Source organism: Pleurodeles waltl, chromosome 7, assembly GCF_031143425.1.
Source record: "Pleurodeles waltl isolate 20211129_DDA chromosome 7, aPleWal1.hap1.20221129, whole genome shotgun sequence".
NCBI lineage: Eukaryota > Metazoa > Chordata > Amphibia > Caudata > Salamandridae > Pleurodeles > Pleurodeles waltl.
This window is the reverse complement of record NC_090446.1, coordinates 788994789-789013474: the sequence shown is the minus strand read 5'-3', so window position 1 is coordinate 789013474 and position 18686 is coordinate 788994789. Positions and strand designations below refer to the sequence as shown.

General features: G+C 39.6%; 1 protein-coding gene across 5 annotated transcripts in view; it reads left to right on the top strand.

Moving 5' to 3' along the window:
* The window catches only part of SLC23A1 (solute carrier family 23 member 1), a 381822-nt gene that overhangs the window by 278344 nt on the left and 84792 nt on the right, over window positions 1-18686 (top strand). For all 5 annotated transcript variants that reach the window (XM_069199322.1, XM_069199324.1, XM_069199323.1 and 2 more), the window contains 3 exons: window positions 4277-4365; window positions 4589-4656; window positions 12251-12432. In XM_069199322.1, coding sequence (XP_069055423.1) covers window positions 4277-4365; window positions 4589-4656; window positions 12251-12432 — 339 coding nt within the window. The remainder of the gene's footprint in view (window positions 1-4276; window positions 4366-4588; window positions 4657-12250; window positions 12433-18686) is intronic.

Here is an 18686-nt window from a genome sequence, read left to right as displayed (position 1 = left end):
CAACTGATCTTTAGGTTTATGAACCTAATATCTCTTTCCTATCTCAGAGTCTGACTCTTGTACACTGGAGGATGTTACAGAATTACTTGAAATCAAATCCAGCAATTACTGAGCTGCTGGTTATCGCTCATTGCACTGGCGCTCCCTATTAACTGACCTCTCTCTATTATCTGACTTACATAATGGGTCACTCACTTCTTTTGTAACCATGCTCGGTTATTTGAGAACCAACCTTGATGCCAATTTATATTTTAATATTCATGCTTTCAGACTTTTAAGCATCTGCTTTTTCTATCAAAAAACTATGCAAAATAATTTGCCTTTCATAGATAATATATTTCATACTTCTGTAAACAAAACATTTGTTCAATGTTGCCTTGACTATGACAAAGCCACTCTTTTATCAGTCCTTGACAAGCTTCTTGTCCTAAACACATCCGTCTTTCCTCTGATCAGAAGTGCACATCCACCTGAATAGAAGGGTGCTTCAGTGACAAGTCTGATGGGCCAGTACTTTAATTTCCATTTTTTTAATTTTCCATTCTTTATCTTGCTTTTCTATTTCTTCAAGTCATCCTTATGTCTTTAAACTGGTTGTGTAGATGCAGTAATAAAATTTGCACTTTTGAGGAAACCTGGCCAACATTTTTTCTACTTTAGAAAATAAATTTTTACATTTAGAAATAGTGCCTGTGTTTATGATGTAAGTTAAATTGTATTTAACATGTGAGGTAAACATTACTGTGATGGTGTACTATTTCTAATGACCTATGTATGAAACAAATGAAGACAGTGTTTGTCCTAATCATAAGATAATTAATCACTAGCAATCGAAAGTCATCTCGATCACCCACTTATGAAGGCTGGCTATGAAGTCACTGTGAACTGATGTATGCTTTAATGAACTGTTACTGTGAATAAGTATTGTTGAATATGGAATTTTTGGGACCCTTTTTTATACCGTATGTATAAGATTGATTACTAAGATTATTAAAATTGTTAAGATAATATCCATTCTATAATAAAAATACAATTAAACATGGTTCACATAATCTCATGTAAGGCCCATCCTTGGCTGCTTCCCTCTTACTGCTTTGATTTTCCCATGTTTTATTGTTTTTTGTTGCTGTCTCATTTAACACCCTCTTTCTTGCCCCAATGAGGGCAGAGTGTTCTACATTATAGAGGGAGAAACACAAAGGCAAAGACAAACTTTGGAATGTTGCAGCAGAAGGTCTATATTATTAGCCATTATAAATCAAACAGCTGTACACTACCAAAGTGCTGCATTTTGACTGGATCCTAGCCAGCTGACATTTAGCAAGGAACTGAGACAAGCCTCATTACAGTTGAAACCTAAATATTATTACTCCCCGTTGGACTAACAACTGCCTGTGGAGCTCACAAAGATCTTAAAACAAGCTATAACCTAAATCAGGTTTATACAATGCACCAGTGCTGGGAGACATATGATGAACAATATTTCAGCAAAATATTTCATTGAATATGCACATGAAAATGAGTCTGCTCTCTGCTGCAACATGTCTAGAAATGAATGAGACCCTGAAAACAATGTTGAATCTTTTCATTGGATTGTCTTATATATTTAAAATGTTTCCAGTCAGTAAATATGTGTTAAACTGTGTAATCCATGGCACTGCAGTTTTTTATAAACAGTTGCCTCAGCATTCAAGTACGCACATTTGGGAATAGGGCATTTAAATTATTTGATTATGTATTGTTTGTTTTATTAGACAGCCTCTCCCTTTTGCTCGTCTAACTGTTCTAGAAATTGAGAAAGTGGTGCTGCGTAAACTTGTAGCCATGTACTTACAATTCAAACCATAAATTTCTATAATGTTTAGCAACTAGAGCAAGCAGAATATTTATTATTTCTAGCCATTATGGGCCAGATTCAGAAAGTTCACCTACATTTTTGAGTAATTTACACTTTGGAGTAAGATTACTACTTTTCGGTATTCAAAAACCTCAAGTATAGATTTACTTCAAAAGTGTAAGCTAGGTGTCTTCACTCCTGGAGAATCGTAATTAACGTAATTTGTATGTGGGTGACGTCCCTGCATAAACCCCTCTGTGACCCTCCCAAAACACCTCATGCTTCTCCCTAATCCCATTCCCATTCAGAGAAAGCCTGCCCCTTTTAAAGACACTCCTTTGCGTCCCAATCACATTGACTACTAAAATGCATACTTAAGAGTGCCTAACTATGGGTAAATGTGGAGGTGTAAATTCCACACATAGTTTGCAAATATAATTTTATAGTACATTTTGTAATATCCAAAAACGTACCATAGAGTGCGGTTTATGAATCATGCCTTAAATGTTCTGAGTCCTGATCTATCAAGAGTGAAACAATAAGCAGATAGCGCTAAGTATAATATAAAGTGTAACAAAGAGCAGTTTAGCAGGTACAGAACTGTGCTGAAATAGTAAGAGAGAGGAGAGAAGCTGTTTAATTTATTTTACAATCTTGTAGAACAATTTTTGAAACACACTGTTGCTGGATTTTTACCCCTGTGTTTGAGCATTTTTCTGTAATCCAGCGAAGCAGCAATGTCCTTTACTGTATGAATAAATGGCTCTGGTGACGACAGATGTTATTTATTTTAAAATGTGTTGCAATAATTATCTTAGATTGTACCGGTTATATATGATGTACTTAAAGACACAATTTTGTGGTCAAGAAATATATATATCTTTTTAAATGTGCATTTTTATACAATTTTCACCAATTTTACTCACCTAAACATTGCGTTGAAGCCATTTAACATTCATGGTGGGAGATGTAGAAGAAAAACACCCATAATAGAAATGGCAGAATTAAAAATGAAAATTCAATGAATAACAGCAGCTGTTGTGGGGTGTCTGACTAGCCATGTCAGCACAGTACCATTCATCCCTTTTAAATATGAGGTAATTCTGCAAATAGCTTTCTGGTTCTTTAAAAATCTATTCCCATGTTTTAGAAAGGAAGACTAAAACTCCATCTTCGTCCACCAGAAAGTTACTATTTTATCGCCAAGGAAGTATTAAGCTGATAATCCTAGGAAATATTCATGGAAATGGGGTACTGAAGTGGGAATCATTAGAACTTTGTGGTTATGCTATAACCGAACAAAAGGAAATCAGCACATGGGAGTGTATCTTTTACTGATCATGTAAACTTTTTCAGAAATGGATGACAAAGTGCGTCCTCATTTCATATTTATGGGCCACTTACCATAATCTCCACTAGAAAATCTTGACACAAAAACGTTTTCTCTCAAACATGGTTTATCAATACCCAGAAGGGGATCCACTTTTGTCAGATGCTGAAATCAAATTAAAATTCGCCATATGCCTTAAGATGAATGTTGCAGGATCACCAATACATGATTTAAATTAAGACTAAAATCTGTTACCACTATGTATATATGCTCCTTTTCTGTGGCCCTCAAAAACAGGCATCCAGTTCATTAGAAAAAACGTCAGAGCATAAGCACAACAAATAATGCAACAGTTATGGTTCATATAACCTTCCTCTTAAATAGTACAATGAAAAAACACAACATCTCACAAACTGCACCACAAAGTTAAGGGTCTGTTTTGCATTAACAATGCAATCCAAGGGAGTGGACACTGACCTGTAATTATTGAGAGGCATACAAGCCCCTCCACTCCAACCTAGTCAAATAACTACTGGTAAATGCCCTCTCCCTTCAATATTGTTTCTTGCTTATCGAACATCTGTTGTTCTTGAACGCAGCTCTGAATATGCCAATGTTCTAATACCTTTGTTCCACCTTTGCTCAAGCATGACTGACATCTCCATTGCTCTTCATTCACTTTCAAACCAGGTGAAGTCTTGGAACTGTCTATCTTTATTTTATTGTAGTGGTTGCTCCATTGCATTCCGTTTGGCAGAACTACACTCACTAACGTTCCAATGGTACCTGGGTGATGCAGGGAGATTTGATGAGTTGTAGGAAAGAGAGTGTACCCTGTGGCTAGTCACCAGCCTATTCCTTGCATGAACGTCCTGGTTGTAGCACCAGGGACTGATGGCTTGTGTGTTGCATGCATGTATTCCCGATGTCTCAATGGAACTTCAGCATGTTTAAATGTCCCTCAATGAGGTCTACAGGGACTAAGAGTGCAGTAAACTAGACAATATATAACATCTATTAGGTCAGTAACACTTTACATTGAAAATAAATCATGTATATGGTGATTTAAAGTGCTAATTACAAGTGAACATGTCTTCTTTATCATCTAGACTTCCTTTGTTTCAAGCAAGTGCATTTGCTTTCTTGGTTCCTGCCAAATCCATATTATCACTGGATAAATGGAAGTGTCCACCCGAGGGTAAGAGCACAATGTATATTTTGAACATGTTTAAATATGCTGATTATTATGTGAGGGGAACAAGCAAGACACTAAGATACTACTGTATTGTTTTGGGTGAAAATCATAACCGCTTCATTTTACAACCTGAAATTAGACATATAAATAGATCACCTACTATATGAGCAGGCCAGAAACACAAGCGCAGATTTTGTATTATGACTATTTTTTTTTTCTTTTGCAGAAGAAATTTATGGAAATTGGACAGTCCCACTAAACACGTCTCACGTATGGCAACCAAGAATAAGAGAAGTAGGATGACTTTTAATGTTATTGTGCAAGCATGAAAGTCATTCAAAATGTTATTGAATTTCGCTGTTTTGGTTAACACAAATTGTTAAGAATCTAGTAGGTCAGGGTTTTGCAAAGTCGGTCCTGAAGAGCCGGGTCCATGCCAGATTTTTAGCATATCCACATTTAGAAAACTGTAGATTTCTGAAACATCTTTTTTCTAAATGTGGATATGCTAAACATCTGGCATGGACCTGGCTCTCTAGGACCGACTTTGCAGAACCCTGTAGTAGGTTAATGGTGCTACCATCTTTCACCCTCCTTGCTATTCCCTGAACCATTTCAGAGGGAAGAGAAATACGGCATTGGCATTCTAGAAAAAGTAACAAAGTACTATGTGCTTTTCTTTCACTCGAAGTGTGTCAGATTGTAGGAGTAGGGGAATAAAAAGTCCTCGTTGAGGTCGGCGTGGGTGAATGTAATTTAATTAAGCTCTAATTTTGGCAGTTAAAACACCTGATTCTTGAATTCAACGGTATATCCCAAGCCCCATTAGGTTTCTAGCTCTGGTGAAAAGGCCCATTCCTTTGAGGGTTGTATTCATTCTGGGAGATATGGGAATTATTGTGGCCATTTTACAAAATGTTTCGTCCCGTTGTATTGAGAACTCTTTTCCCTGACTGACTTGGCCTTCTATGTTCACAGCCTCCCTAATCTACCCCATTTTCAAACTACCTGTTAACTGGTCAGAGCGTGTGCTATTTGTTATCATTTTGGAATATATGAATCAGACAAGTGCAGTCAAAACTTGACAGGAAAAACCATCAAATACTGCCCTGAAAGAGATAGGTCTTAAAGCTCTTCATCGATTTCCACCTTCTTCCATGTTACTCACCCGTCTAACTTTGTCGGCAAACCGTGCATCGATGTCACCCACGAGATACCACAGCTTTTGGTAAATTCTTGAAATTATAAACTCAAATCTTTGTTTGATTACATCTTTAATACAAACAAATATGTCCTGGTCTCCATCACCCAGTTTCTTAATGACTTTATTGCCACTGGGGGTTAGTAGACCCAGAATGACTGACATGTAAAGCATGGCAGTCTTGCAAAGAAAGCTCTTTAGTTGTACGAAAGAGGGCAGGAAAACACTCCTAGCACATCAAGAAGATATCCTGCATGGTGGATTTACCTTTATACATAATTTTCCCCTGAGGTGGCTTCCACTAGGCTGGTATTATCTGCTTCACAGTAATAGATCACCTCCATGTCTAGGGTCTCACAGTCTGGGGAATTGTCATCCTCTTGAAAGGCATAATCGAGTCTATCCTTCAAACAAGCAATCTGTAAAAGTTTACACTCTCACCTTCAACACACTAGAGAGTTCCCCCCACTTGATATTTAAAGATGATGACTAAATAGGAACAAGTGGGTATTAGTTATGTCTAATGAGGGCCAATGGCTCCCAACCTCAACCCCACCCTGATTGCCTTATGATTTGCCTACAACATTGGGGTAGCATGTCCTCAGGCTGGAATCACATACAAGTGGTACCAACCAAAAGCGGAATGATAACCACACAAAGCGTTTTGTGAAGAAGTGACACACTTCTAATCAGGATAATATTTGATATCCGGCTTCGGGTGCCTCCAGGACCATAATCTGTGGTTGTGAGAATCTCAAGCAATGGGCTATTGTGGGCTGTTTAGTACTATACCGAAAAAACATATACATGGATGTTAGTCCTTGTTGTTGTGAAACACACACACACAAACTTCTTATGTAACACGCTCAACGGAAATGACTTCAGACAAAAATAAGAAACCGGACGTTTAGTGATTACATGAGTCTGGCTAGTGCTCTGTTTCTCTTTTCACTACACTTGTATGAGTTCAGGTGTAAATAATGATTTGTCTCTTAGTGACACAACTCCTGGCTGTAGACTGTTAATTTAAAATCGACAACTTTGCCATAAACGCAATACATTGTTGTGAATGTTTATACCTAGATATAGCACTCGATTCGGGGATATTTTAAAACACAACTTTGAACATTCTCATGTCTGCTTGCAAGTCATCCGCGTATGTTTACAAAAGCTGTAAGACCCATACAGCGATGCTAAAACTCAATTACATTGATCTTACTTGAACAAACAGGAAACTGGCTACACCAATTGTACACATATCGCTAAAGGTTTTATTAATATATATGATGAAAGGCCTCCACAAGAGTACTGAAACTACAGCTGTAAGAGTGAGCACCTTTACGCATCTCAAACAGTGCAGGAATTATCCCTCAACTATCAGCTTTAAATATAATCCTGAAATGCAACCATTCTGTCCAAAACATCAATTTTTCAGTTTCTGAAAAGTACAGATATTTTGTCATGTAATACAAAAGTTTCATTTTGGATAGGTTTGTTCAGTTCACCCCATAAGACGTTGTTGATATGACAGATATTCAATTTTGGTCCCCAAACAGCTTGTCCCCAATCCCGGTTACACACGGTCAGGTTCTGCTTTTCATGCCCATTTATGAGCACCCAGCGGGTCCACCTAATGGCAGGAATTTTCACCACTGCTGTACCTGAGACAGGCTTAATGCTGTCACCTATGCCCTCAATGTCGGGATTTGGCCACCATTATGTTAGAGAGACACAAAGTATTGCCAGGAATGGCCACTAGATCAAGGATAGACCTCCCATTACTTTTTGAATAGGTAGAAGGATTCGAAGTACACCCACTGTATCAAAGCAGATCCACCATTCCACCAGGGACAGCCACAAAGCTGCCCTGCATAGGACTATGCCAGGAAGAGGCGTAATTCTTTCAAGAATGGCCACCTCGTGTCCGTAACACTCTTTCTGCTTTCTCCTTTTCCCTTTCAGTCCCTTACAGTCCCGTCCTTGATCCTGATCAGGCATCTTCTCTCCTGCTCTAAATAGCAAAGTGCTTCCTCAAGCTTCTGTCCCTCCTGAAACTCACAGCCAGCACTTCCCCCTAGTCTATCCTGGATCCACATCCACCGTCCAGGCCTCATCCACATCATCGCATCACATGACAATGCACCGCGCAATAATACAGGCTTCTAAAGACCACACATTGCAATTACCTTCACATTTTCTACCAAGCATACCCCCACCTAATTTCCAGTGGCAGCTGGTGAAATCTGAAAGTGGTAGGCGTCAAAATCATTCCTGACTTTCAGCAAGCAAAGCAACTATGAAAAATAGAGGGTAAAACTGCATTTTACAGCACATTTTGATAAAGAAATTGCTTAAAACGCCACAGGTTTAAATGACAGTTCTGTACTTCTGTGCCATGAAGAGTGTTTCTCCACACAATGCTCTCTCGCAGAAGTGGCATAGGTAAAGCTGTGCACTATGTAACACACACGTACTAACAAAAATGACACCTGGACCACCTAATCAGTCCATCAAGCAGTTTCTATTCGTCTGTGCTTAAAGCTCATGGGTACTGTGAACCATTCTGTACTTCCAAATGCATCAGCAAACATAGTAGTTAATACTCGTGCAACCCAATGTTTGCATCTGGCGCTATTTCTCTAATCTGCTTTTGTGGATTTCCTTCACAAAGCATTGACTGTCTCTGCATACAGGAGGAGCTGTGAACATCATGTGTGCATGGGAATCCAGGGATTTTCAGCCTAACGTCCAATGTCACACATCCTCTTTCAGTGACTGATTGCTAGCTGATACAGTGTTGTGTAGTAGTTGCTTATTTAAGTAGTGATTGATTTTAAGTTATACATGTGCCTCCAAATGATGAGCAGAATGACCTGATATGAACAAAGTGTATATTGTTTACCGTTTGAGTGCTTGGCTGAAATATATGCAAGAACAACTCAGTGGAGCAATGCACCTTGTGATAAAGATGTCTACTAGCTTAGTCATGTGTAACGATACCGATCCATGTTTAGCCAACCGTACATACATGGTAAGGTATTTGAGCTTTGATGTTAAAAGTGAAATACAGGTCCCAGAAAGCAAACTGCAGTTTTATCGAAATGTTTTATCAGCTGCAAATGTCAGACAAAACATATAAATTATAGCTAGTTATGAAGATGTGTGTGCATTCTCCATTTAAAGTTTTTAGCCTCTAGAATGCCCTTCAGTAAAGTTCATCCCACAGCACAGGGCAACAGTTACAGTTTCGCTTCCAACAGTCCAGTCAACCTCATTTATTTATATTATACCATTACCAAGATTCTGCTGAAGTAGTTTCCAAAACTTAACAAAGCCACCTGCAGCAGGGTTTTTTCTCTTTATTTATACATAATTCAATTTCTCGCCAGTGTGGCGTACCCGCTTCCCCACAGTAAGTCACCTTGTCCACATGCCATTTGTATACCGCACGCATGTCTACTCAGAAATGTAAATCTTTCAGCTTACACGAAGGCCACAGCAGACTAGCGAACCGTTTTATTCATTCTGCCTGCTTTATGCACACATTTTCTGTTTCCTCCGGATTGTTTTGAGTTTGCTATAACCGGTTCCAATATAATTAATGTTTAGCATTGGCAGCAGTCTTGTGAGTCATTTTTAGGATCGAGCAGCACAAGCACTCCGTCCCTGTTGTAATCTCTCTTTGGGCTTGTAACCACGCCCATGTCATGCCTGTCACTTTCATTGGTTTGTGGGCTTGCCTTTTAAAATCCGCTTGCTTTCATTAGTGAAAGGCATGTATATGTCATGGCTTTATCGGTGTTTAGCCCTCTTCAAGCACACCTGCCAACTACTGAAAACTTACAAGGCTCCATGTTTTCAGGCTGGTTTCTGCACAACTTTATCTTCTTATTTTCCAAGCAGCGCGATTGCGCTGGGTTTTGCAAAGCGATCGTGCTTGTTTTTTTGGTTTTCAATTTAAGCGCGATCATGCTTGGTTTTACATATCGCAATCGCGCTCCTTTTTTTTCTTTCTATTTGTGTGGCAAGAAAAGTCCGGTTAGGAGTGTGCAACGCTAAAAGCTCTAACTCGAGCAAATGCGAGACCCATTGCAAATGCTTGTCCACATTGCAAACAATTTAAAGTGATTTACTGAGCCTACATAAGGCCGATTGCGCTCCCAGTCAGGAATGGCAACTTCCCGCCTGTGGCCAGACTTGTTCTCGGCAAACCCTCGAGCACACTGTACTACCATGTGCAACATGTGCAATTGAAGGGGGAATAAAAATAGAAGGCAAGGGGTAAGGCAAGGCAATGTATAAGAAGCACAAGATGCGCGCTCAGCAGACAGTCCCCCTGCGTGTCATTGCACAGATAGAAAGCTGATACATACTTTACGCAGGAGGTTAAGATCTGGAGCCTTCAAAATTACTGTGGATGCACCGTATTTTAAATATCAGCTTCTGGTAGCTTCCGATCTTTTTCACTAAGCCCGCCCTTTCCCAAGTCGTCACATGGTGGGTTTGGTCAAAGAGGCTTACTGACCCCAACCCGCCATGTAACGAGTTGTGAATGGTTGGGGTCGCTGACCCTGACAGACATGTCGCCCCCTGATGCGACAGGGCTTTAGCCTGTACCGCACGGGAGGTTACTTTAACTTCACACTGTCAGGGGGTGGAAATCAGTTCCAGATGCAATAGCTTTGCTGAGCTGATGGCCTCACAGACTTCAGGGCTGTGAGAGCGTGAGCCCAGTAAATGCTAATTGATGGCAGACGGAGCAATCTGCATATGATCATTGAGCACATATGAACATGGAAGCAAACAATTTTGTGCTGCCGTCAACGTCAGAATTTGAGGGAGAAAGGCAAAAAGCTTTATTTTTATTTGTATTATTCTTAATTAGATGTTATAAAAATTAAGAACAGTACAATTAAGGGAGAAATTATGGAGGATGTGCCCCGCAGCCTCCATTGCGAGCCACCCATGCTAATTTCTCTATCTACACATTTCTCTTCTCCCATAAGATCACAGTATTCTCTTTGCCCACCGTTATCTCCCGCTTCCCACGCACCTTTTCACTCTGCTTCTTTTCCTTCTCAGCAACATACCATACCTCTTGAGTGAGCTACATACGATACTTTTTCTACAAATCACCAACCACTTACTCCCACACACTTAAGGCTAACCTTTCATTGTCCACATTACAGCTATCAAACTAATCCTGTCAATCTTCATACTTTCTGTACTTCTAACCATGACACAATGCCGTTATACCGTAATCAATATGTTCATCTTACCTCTCACTCCATACTCTAACTGCAATATCACAAAACCCAAGCACACCACTAGCCAATTGACCTTATACTTTTAAAAACAACATAGCAGAGCAGCAGAATGCTGTTTCCATCTCTTATACACCCATGCAAACCGCATCCATCCATACACCACCACACAAGATCACTAGTGGCCTGCGGTGAAATAAAAGGCCTGTCCAGCCCTGAAAGTGGAATTCTTTAACACCTCTTCTCCACAGACAATGATTTTATTTCTATACTTTATACCACCAAATTCAAGAAATAAAACTGCAGAATATATCTATGACAAATTTTATGAAAGATTTAGGGATCCCCTACATGATTATTAGGCACTTTGATAAATGATAAACTGAGTACAGAGAAACATGGGAACTAGAGATAGGGGATTAGATCCAATCACACTGGGATAGCAACAATCACTTAGTATCTCACAAGATCAAGTAGACGTACATTACAACCTAACTTAAGAAACTCTAGCACCAGTCAACATGAGTAGATGCTAGTCCTTCATCAGGCTCCTTTGCCAAAGGAATGAAAAATTTGTAGAGTCAGAATAGTACAGGTACTTGTTTCAGCTGCACATAGCCAGTACAAGAGTACAACACAGACTAAACAGAAGCGGCCCATCTAAACTGAACGTGCATCAGGCAGCTAGGACATGGATCAGAAAGACCTGAAGCCCCCTGAGGACCACCAAACATAGATGATCCACTAAAACACTCCACATTCACAAATGCAGGCCCTAGTCTGAATAAAGTGCCAAGAGCAAGAGAACTAACAAATGATTTGTTATTCAGAAAACTAACAACACTATGTCAAGGTTGGGCCCCATTAAACCAGGTAGAACCAAGTTGCAACCAAGAACGCCCACTAGGTCAAAGTTGAGGCATCGTTCAGCCAGAGGGAGAAACAATTGTTCCCAAGTGTGCCACTTTTTGAAGGGTTGGCTACAATTATGCTTGGGAGAATTACCATGTAGCCCACTGAGTCAAACTTAGGACACCATTATGCCAGAAAGAGTCAGGATGTGTTTCGAATTTCCAGCCCAATTCTCTCGTGTGCAGCTATTTATATCAGTCAAACCGAAATGCACACACATCAATGCTCACTCTCACATATACACACACTTACATATACACTGCATAAGCCTGGAACACTAAAATGTTGCAAAGTAAGAGTCAAATTTATAACCTAAAGTTAAAAGTTAGCTGAATTTATAGTGTATCCCACAAGGACAAATCACAGTCAGTCCTTTTCCACTCATTCTTACCCTCTAGAAATGAATTGGCACAGAATGGGATAAATGTTTATGTTCTATGATGTGTTAAGATGCTTAATCCTGTACATTAAATTTCATTTACTAGCACTGTTCTTTCCTCTTTTATTTCAGATTCAAGGCGCGATCATCGTGTCTAGCATTGTGGAAGTGATCATTGGGTTTGTGGGGCTGCCGGGAGCTCTGCTTAGTTACATTGGGCCTCTGACGGTCACCCCAACCATCTCCCTCATTGGACTGTCTGTCTTCCAAGCAGCGGGGGAGAGAGCTGGCTCTCACTGGGGCATTTCAATACTGTAAGTCATGGCCCTGCGGCTTTAAAATACATTCACATAGAATGGAAAGTCTACACATTAAACCTAAACTCAATCTTTCCAAAGGTTTTGAACCGGGTGGTTGACATAACATGATTGCAGCATCACTAGGATAATAAAATGGGGTTTAGATTTCGGCGGACAGGATATCCGTCACTGTTGTGACGGAGTAACCCATCTGCCAATATGTAAATCAGCCCCTAAGTCACTGTGTACACGTTACAAGCTATTTGATAAGTTTGATTTATATTTATGCGAGGATGATAATATGAATGTACATGTTTATATTTAAAAAAAACGCTAAGCTTTACTGAGAAAAAGTATCTACATTTTATATAGTTTATGTATGACCAGCAAATCATTAAAATAATTTCCCTAAAGATCTTCTATTAATGTTAGCTTTCCAGATACATAAAAGCATATACTAGTTTGTATTCGACAGAGTAGAACAAGTTCCTATAAAAGTATTTAACAATCTGTACAAGGAAATACCTTCAGACTCCCTGCCACTGCAGAGTTTGTCAAAGGTTGTGCACTGTGGTTAGGTGCATATGGGGAGTACTGGGCACATTCTTTCAGATTCAGTGAAAGTTTAAGCTGCACACAAAATATAGGTGCTGGCCTATGTCGGATATTTCCAGCTCTTTTCTTTCACTGTATATTTTTCTTCACTGGAACTTTCTAGGCGATCACTCCGCATTTATCTGCCACCCTTGACACATATTCAAAACTGCTTCATCATTTGTAACTTTTGTAAAAGAAATAAAGAAATATTGTTAGTAGCTCAAATGAAACAGATGTAGGGCCAGAGGTAAATCCTGTTTGACGACCCATTCTTCTGCCAGGCGACAAATCCGGTGGTTCCTATCAATGCTTTTTTTTTTTTTTTTTTCAAAAAACAAATCACAAAATGGGATTTTCATTTTGAAAATTGAAAAAGAAAATAATCCCCTCGCTATGGGAGTCCTTTCTCATGGCGAGGGGAGCGTTTAGCAGTTTTCACTACCCCTTACCCCCAGGGTTTTGCTGGATATGACAGGCAGTGAAAACTGACCTGTAATTCTGCCCATGTAAATCAGGTGGAGAAATTTCCGTGTCTTCCTCCCAAGTCCCTTACTCCGCAGGGCCATTGGAGGGGTTTAATCATGGTGGAGACAGTGTAGTCTCAGCCAAGTGTTTACACCTATGGTCCGCCCACATCTAAATCGGGCGGGCAGACCATTATCTTGGCAGTATGTAAACTCCGTCACTGTTGCAATGGAGTATACATACCGACAAGATATAAATCAGGCCATAAACGTTTTTAGAGGTGCTGCACATGGGGGGCACTGCACATGATGCTTAACTAGCCACCTCTCAGCTTTGGATTCAGGCATATAAAGCAGTGTAAGCATTTTAAATTAATTTACCAAAGGAGGAAAGAGTACCATTAATGTCTAAATAGAATTGAAACATTCTGCAACATCCTTTTACAAGAAATGGTTTGTGACACCATTCAGGTAAATTCATATTCTTAGAGCAGTAGTGTTTTTTTATTTAAGAGGACACTGGCTTTAGACGTGCCCCAAGAACGCTGCGCCTCTTTTTAAGGTTTCATGTAATAATTCCTAAAGTCCCTGGTAGTGAGATAAATACTTCATAAATAGTAACTGTATTTTACTGTTTTGCCGAGCCTTTCCTAGTGGGAAGCGGTGCTTCTAAAGTAGGGTTTTCTAAAATGGTCGATTGAACACAGAGAAAAACACGTTTTTATACCTTCTAGCATAAGATAAGTTTGCTGCCCTTGCCAAATTATGATGTGGTAGAAGTTGCATTTAATTACAACTCAGTGACCCATTGTTTGTTTTTTAATGTTGGTGAGCACTATCAATTAGGTGATTCTGTGGCCTTCCGTTGATGCGTTTGAGTCCTGCTTCTATGCTTGTGGAATGTTCCTATTTTTTGTTAGGTCTCACCTAGGCAGTGTACGTGCTCGGTCTCTGTGAGACATGCTGTAATCTACATATGTGCTTCAAGTACCGCTCATCTTTTTCATTTAGCTTTTTTTTGGTTGTAAATGCCTACTTTCATTTGGTTAACATGCATAGAATGCCCTCATTTTCTACTTTTGTAATCTCCCATGAGGATTGGCCCAGTTGCATGTGCTCCTATTCTTCATGTTATTTATGATACTTTGTTTGCACTATTTTTTATTTTGGGTGTCTGTTCAAGCCATGACAACAATGCACTTCCTGGAGTACAATTGACTTTTCATGATTTGTGCTTTTAAGCTGTTTGTTCTTCAGGTCCCATGAAGAACATGATTAGGCACTTCCCGAGCACCTCGACAACAACGCACTTCACTGAGAACAATTTACTTTTTTATGATTTGCTGAAGAACGTGACTATGCACTATGCAGTGCAGCCTCAGCACATTGGTTTCTCTCACCTTCCACTATGCACTAAGGTTATATGTGCTTGTGTTTACATTGAAAGCATACATCGAAATTTGCATGTGAGTGCCTGTAAATATGTGTGAGAGCTACAAATAATGGGTGAGTTCAGTTCTCGCTACGTCTGTGATATTGCATTCAACAGAAAAGAGTGGACAAAAACATCCTTTAGAAGTATGCATTAAGGATGCAGTACCCTATGTAGCTAAAATAGGTCCCTTTAGAACTCAATAGGGCCACCTAGTAACAGCCTATGGTACTGCACTCTTTCCTTGCTTGGTGGATATTCTTTTATTTTACAGGAGTCTAGTTTGTACATATGGATAAGGACTGCTCTTCAGTTCGGAGTCAACAAATGTGCCTTCGGCTTAAATTCTCTTGCCTGTCTGCTACCGTTTATTGCACACTTGCAACCGAGTGGTTTTGAGTCATAAGAAACCTGCTTTAGACTGCTAAATTGTTTTCAGTTGTTGAGGCAAAATGTGTGGGCAGCATTGTGAGTTAGCCAGACTGATTTCAGATGTTCGCTGCTCCATCTCCAAGAGTAGGGCTTGGCAGCTCTTTGCCCTAAGTGGAAAAATTGTAGAAATGCTTCCACTCATCACGTTTTTCTCTCAAGTGAACGGCCCAACCAGAGCAGCTCCTGTTTGGATGCAAGGCTTGCAAATAAAATACAGTGGTTACCGCAGTGGTTTCCAAACGTTTCGGCCTGCGGCTCCTTTGACTTATTGGCCATTGGCCGTGGCTCCCAGTTATGTCATTTTTTTTTACTGGTGAGGGGATGTAAGCCAGGCCTCTGGAGCACTTCCATTCTTCTTCTTGAAAATAATTGGGATAAAGCTGATAAAGGGCTTCTGCGACAGGTGTGTCTTCCATAACTCCCTCACATGGCATTCCCACATGGGTTACTCAGGACCACAAATGCACATTACAAAAACCTAACAAGCTTAATTTATTTGCACTGTGATTCTTGATTTTTCATACTATCTTACAGCTTTGTACTAAATGTAACGTCTTTAGAATGGAGCATTATAGTTGTATGAAAGAGAAAGAATCGCAATGCAAATAAATCAAAATTGTTACGTTTTTGCAGTGTTACGATGTAAATTGTAAAATCCATAATGTTTGGTTGGTTTCCACAGCAAATCTTTCTCTTTCATACTACCGTGCAGCTTTGTTAGCTGTACAGTAGTATGAAAGAAAAATACTCGCAGTGGAAGCAGTGCTTAATTTGAGACCGTGGTTTCCGGTGGAGTGCACCAACACTTAGTTTTCTGCATTGATCATTTACTACGATCAAAAGACCCATATGGAAAAGACGAAGGAAGGGAAGGAGGGAAGAGCTCCACATTGGGAGAAATCAGAAAGCTGCAAAAGTGAGCTGAAGGGGCAGGGGGAGGCTGTAAATGGATTAAAGAGGCCCAAGATGGCTTTAGGATTACACTGCCTCAGTATTCTGTGCTTGCAAATTTAATTGTACCAGCCCCATATTTCAGAGGAGAGCTTTCAGCACTGGCATGTTTATATTTACAAATTAAACACTGACTTGATGAGTTTTACAATTTACAACAGAACATTCCACAAACCTAAAAGTTTGATTTATTTGCACTGTAAATCTTTCTTTTTCATGCTAACCACCGTATGGCTCCATTCTAAACATAACATGGTTTTAGAATGGATCCGTGCAGTAGTATGAAAGAGAAAGAATAGCAGTGCAAGTAAATCAAACTTGGTGGTTTTTGCAATGTTACGATGTAAATTGTAAAACCCATCAAGTTTGATTTGTTTACACTTCAAGCCTTTCTCTTTCATACTACTGTGTGGCTTTGTTAGCTGTACAGTAGTAAGAAAGAGAAAGACTCAAAGTGGAAACACATCAAACCTGATGGGTTTTGCATTTTGTAACGTAACATTGCAAAACCCTAACAAGTTTTATTTATTTGCAAAGTGATGCTTTCTTTTTCATGCTACATCACAGCTCCGTCCTAAACGCAACACGTCTTTAGAATGGAGCCATGCAGTAGTATGGAAGAGAAAGAATCGCAGTGAAAAAAATCAAACATGTTAGGGTTTTGCAATGGTACGATGTAAATTGTAAAACACATCAAGTTTGATTTGTTTACACTGCTAATCTTGCTTTCACACAGTGATAGCATTTCCAATGTTCCCAAGGTGTCTGCGGCGCCGCAGGCGAGTTCTGACAGCGCAACGGGGTGCCGCGGCGCACAGTTTGGGAAAAACTGGGTTATGGTATTGGTGTACACAAGGAAAATGTATCAGAACACAATTTCTGAGTGCAGGACCAAAGTGTCTATGATCAACGTACACATCTATATCTAAAAACTGGCTAGTGGGTGGCTAGATGTCTAATGATAATAAGTCCTCATTTAGAAAAAGTAGAAAATAAAGATAGCTTATGAGTGGAATTTCTATTTTATTTTGGAGTGGAATTATATATGTATTTCATACCTCACTCATTTTTTTATCTTTCAGTGCACACATTTAAGTGTATGCTGCCACAAAATGTTCTTTGCAGACGACTACCAGTTAGACTAAACCACAATAAACAACCCCCACAGCTACCAGAAGCAGGTCTTTTATGAGAACTGTACAAAAAAAAAACATCATAGATTCCCCTTTTTCTCCGTTGGCAAAGGGTGGTTCTAGTGCAGTGCATCCATGAGTGCATTCCAGTCCATCGTTCTCTTTGCTCAGTGATGTACTAAAGATTCAGCAGTAGCCACCATTTATTGGGCTCTGTCAGTGAGTGCAGCTTTGGTGCCAGGGTATGCTCTCAATTATGTGCTGCTAACCACCTTCAAAGTGTAGATATTTTCACTGTGAGACCTGTTGTGGATTGAATAGGTATTAATGGATGAACTTTACTACTGGGTTTTGAAAAGGCTGATGGTTTTCCAATTAGTCATATATAACCAGTTAAACATCTAAGCTTGTTTCATGTAATTGTTCAACTATAGTAATATGAAAAAGCCAATACTCAGGCACCTTTGGTGGAGTATAGTATGCCTATCTGATGGCCACATGCTACTCCATGCTTGGATCTTCTCAAACCAAGCTGAAAAGAAAAGAGGGGACATACAAATCCTTTAGAAGCTGCATTAAGGGTGCATTACCTTATGTGGCTAATAGAGGTCCCTTTGGATTACCATAGGGACACCTAGTAACAGCCTGTGGTTCTGCACCCTTTCCTTGCTTGGTGGATTTTCTTTGATTTTACAGGAGACTAGCAGCTACCACTGTGTTTTCAAGTGTGCCACAACCTCATTATGGGCTTCAGGCTTTTTCCGGAAAGTAGGTAATGATTAGCAGACCTTTCTCATTTGATTATTTTAGGTTTTGTGACACAATGGGTAGTCTGATATATGAGTAGTCTGATAATGTGCTGCATGGCTAAACGCTTATAAGGGCCCAAAGGCGAGACCTATTGGCTGTGCCAATGCTTGTTTAAAAATCAGCTTACCTTATTTCAGAGCCTCAAAATGTGAACAAGTTTTAGAACATAATGGGGATACCCTGAATAGATGGGGCACACCTTTTATAACACAAATTCTATACATGTGCAATATTTTTTTAGAGCACTGATGTATATTTTAGACAGTCATTTTTAGTCTGGGAAATAGAAAGGACAGAGTGAATAAAATGTGTATATATTTTTTTTTTTAAAGAAGGCCTTTTACTTTTTTGCTATTCAGATCATTTCACATTTTGCTAAAATGTAATGCTAACAATGTGGCAGTAAGCCACAGAATGTGCTGCACAGTTTGCCTTTATTCTTATTATGTG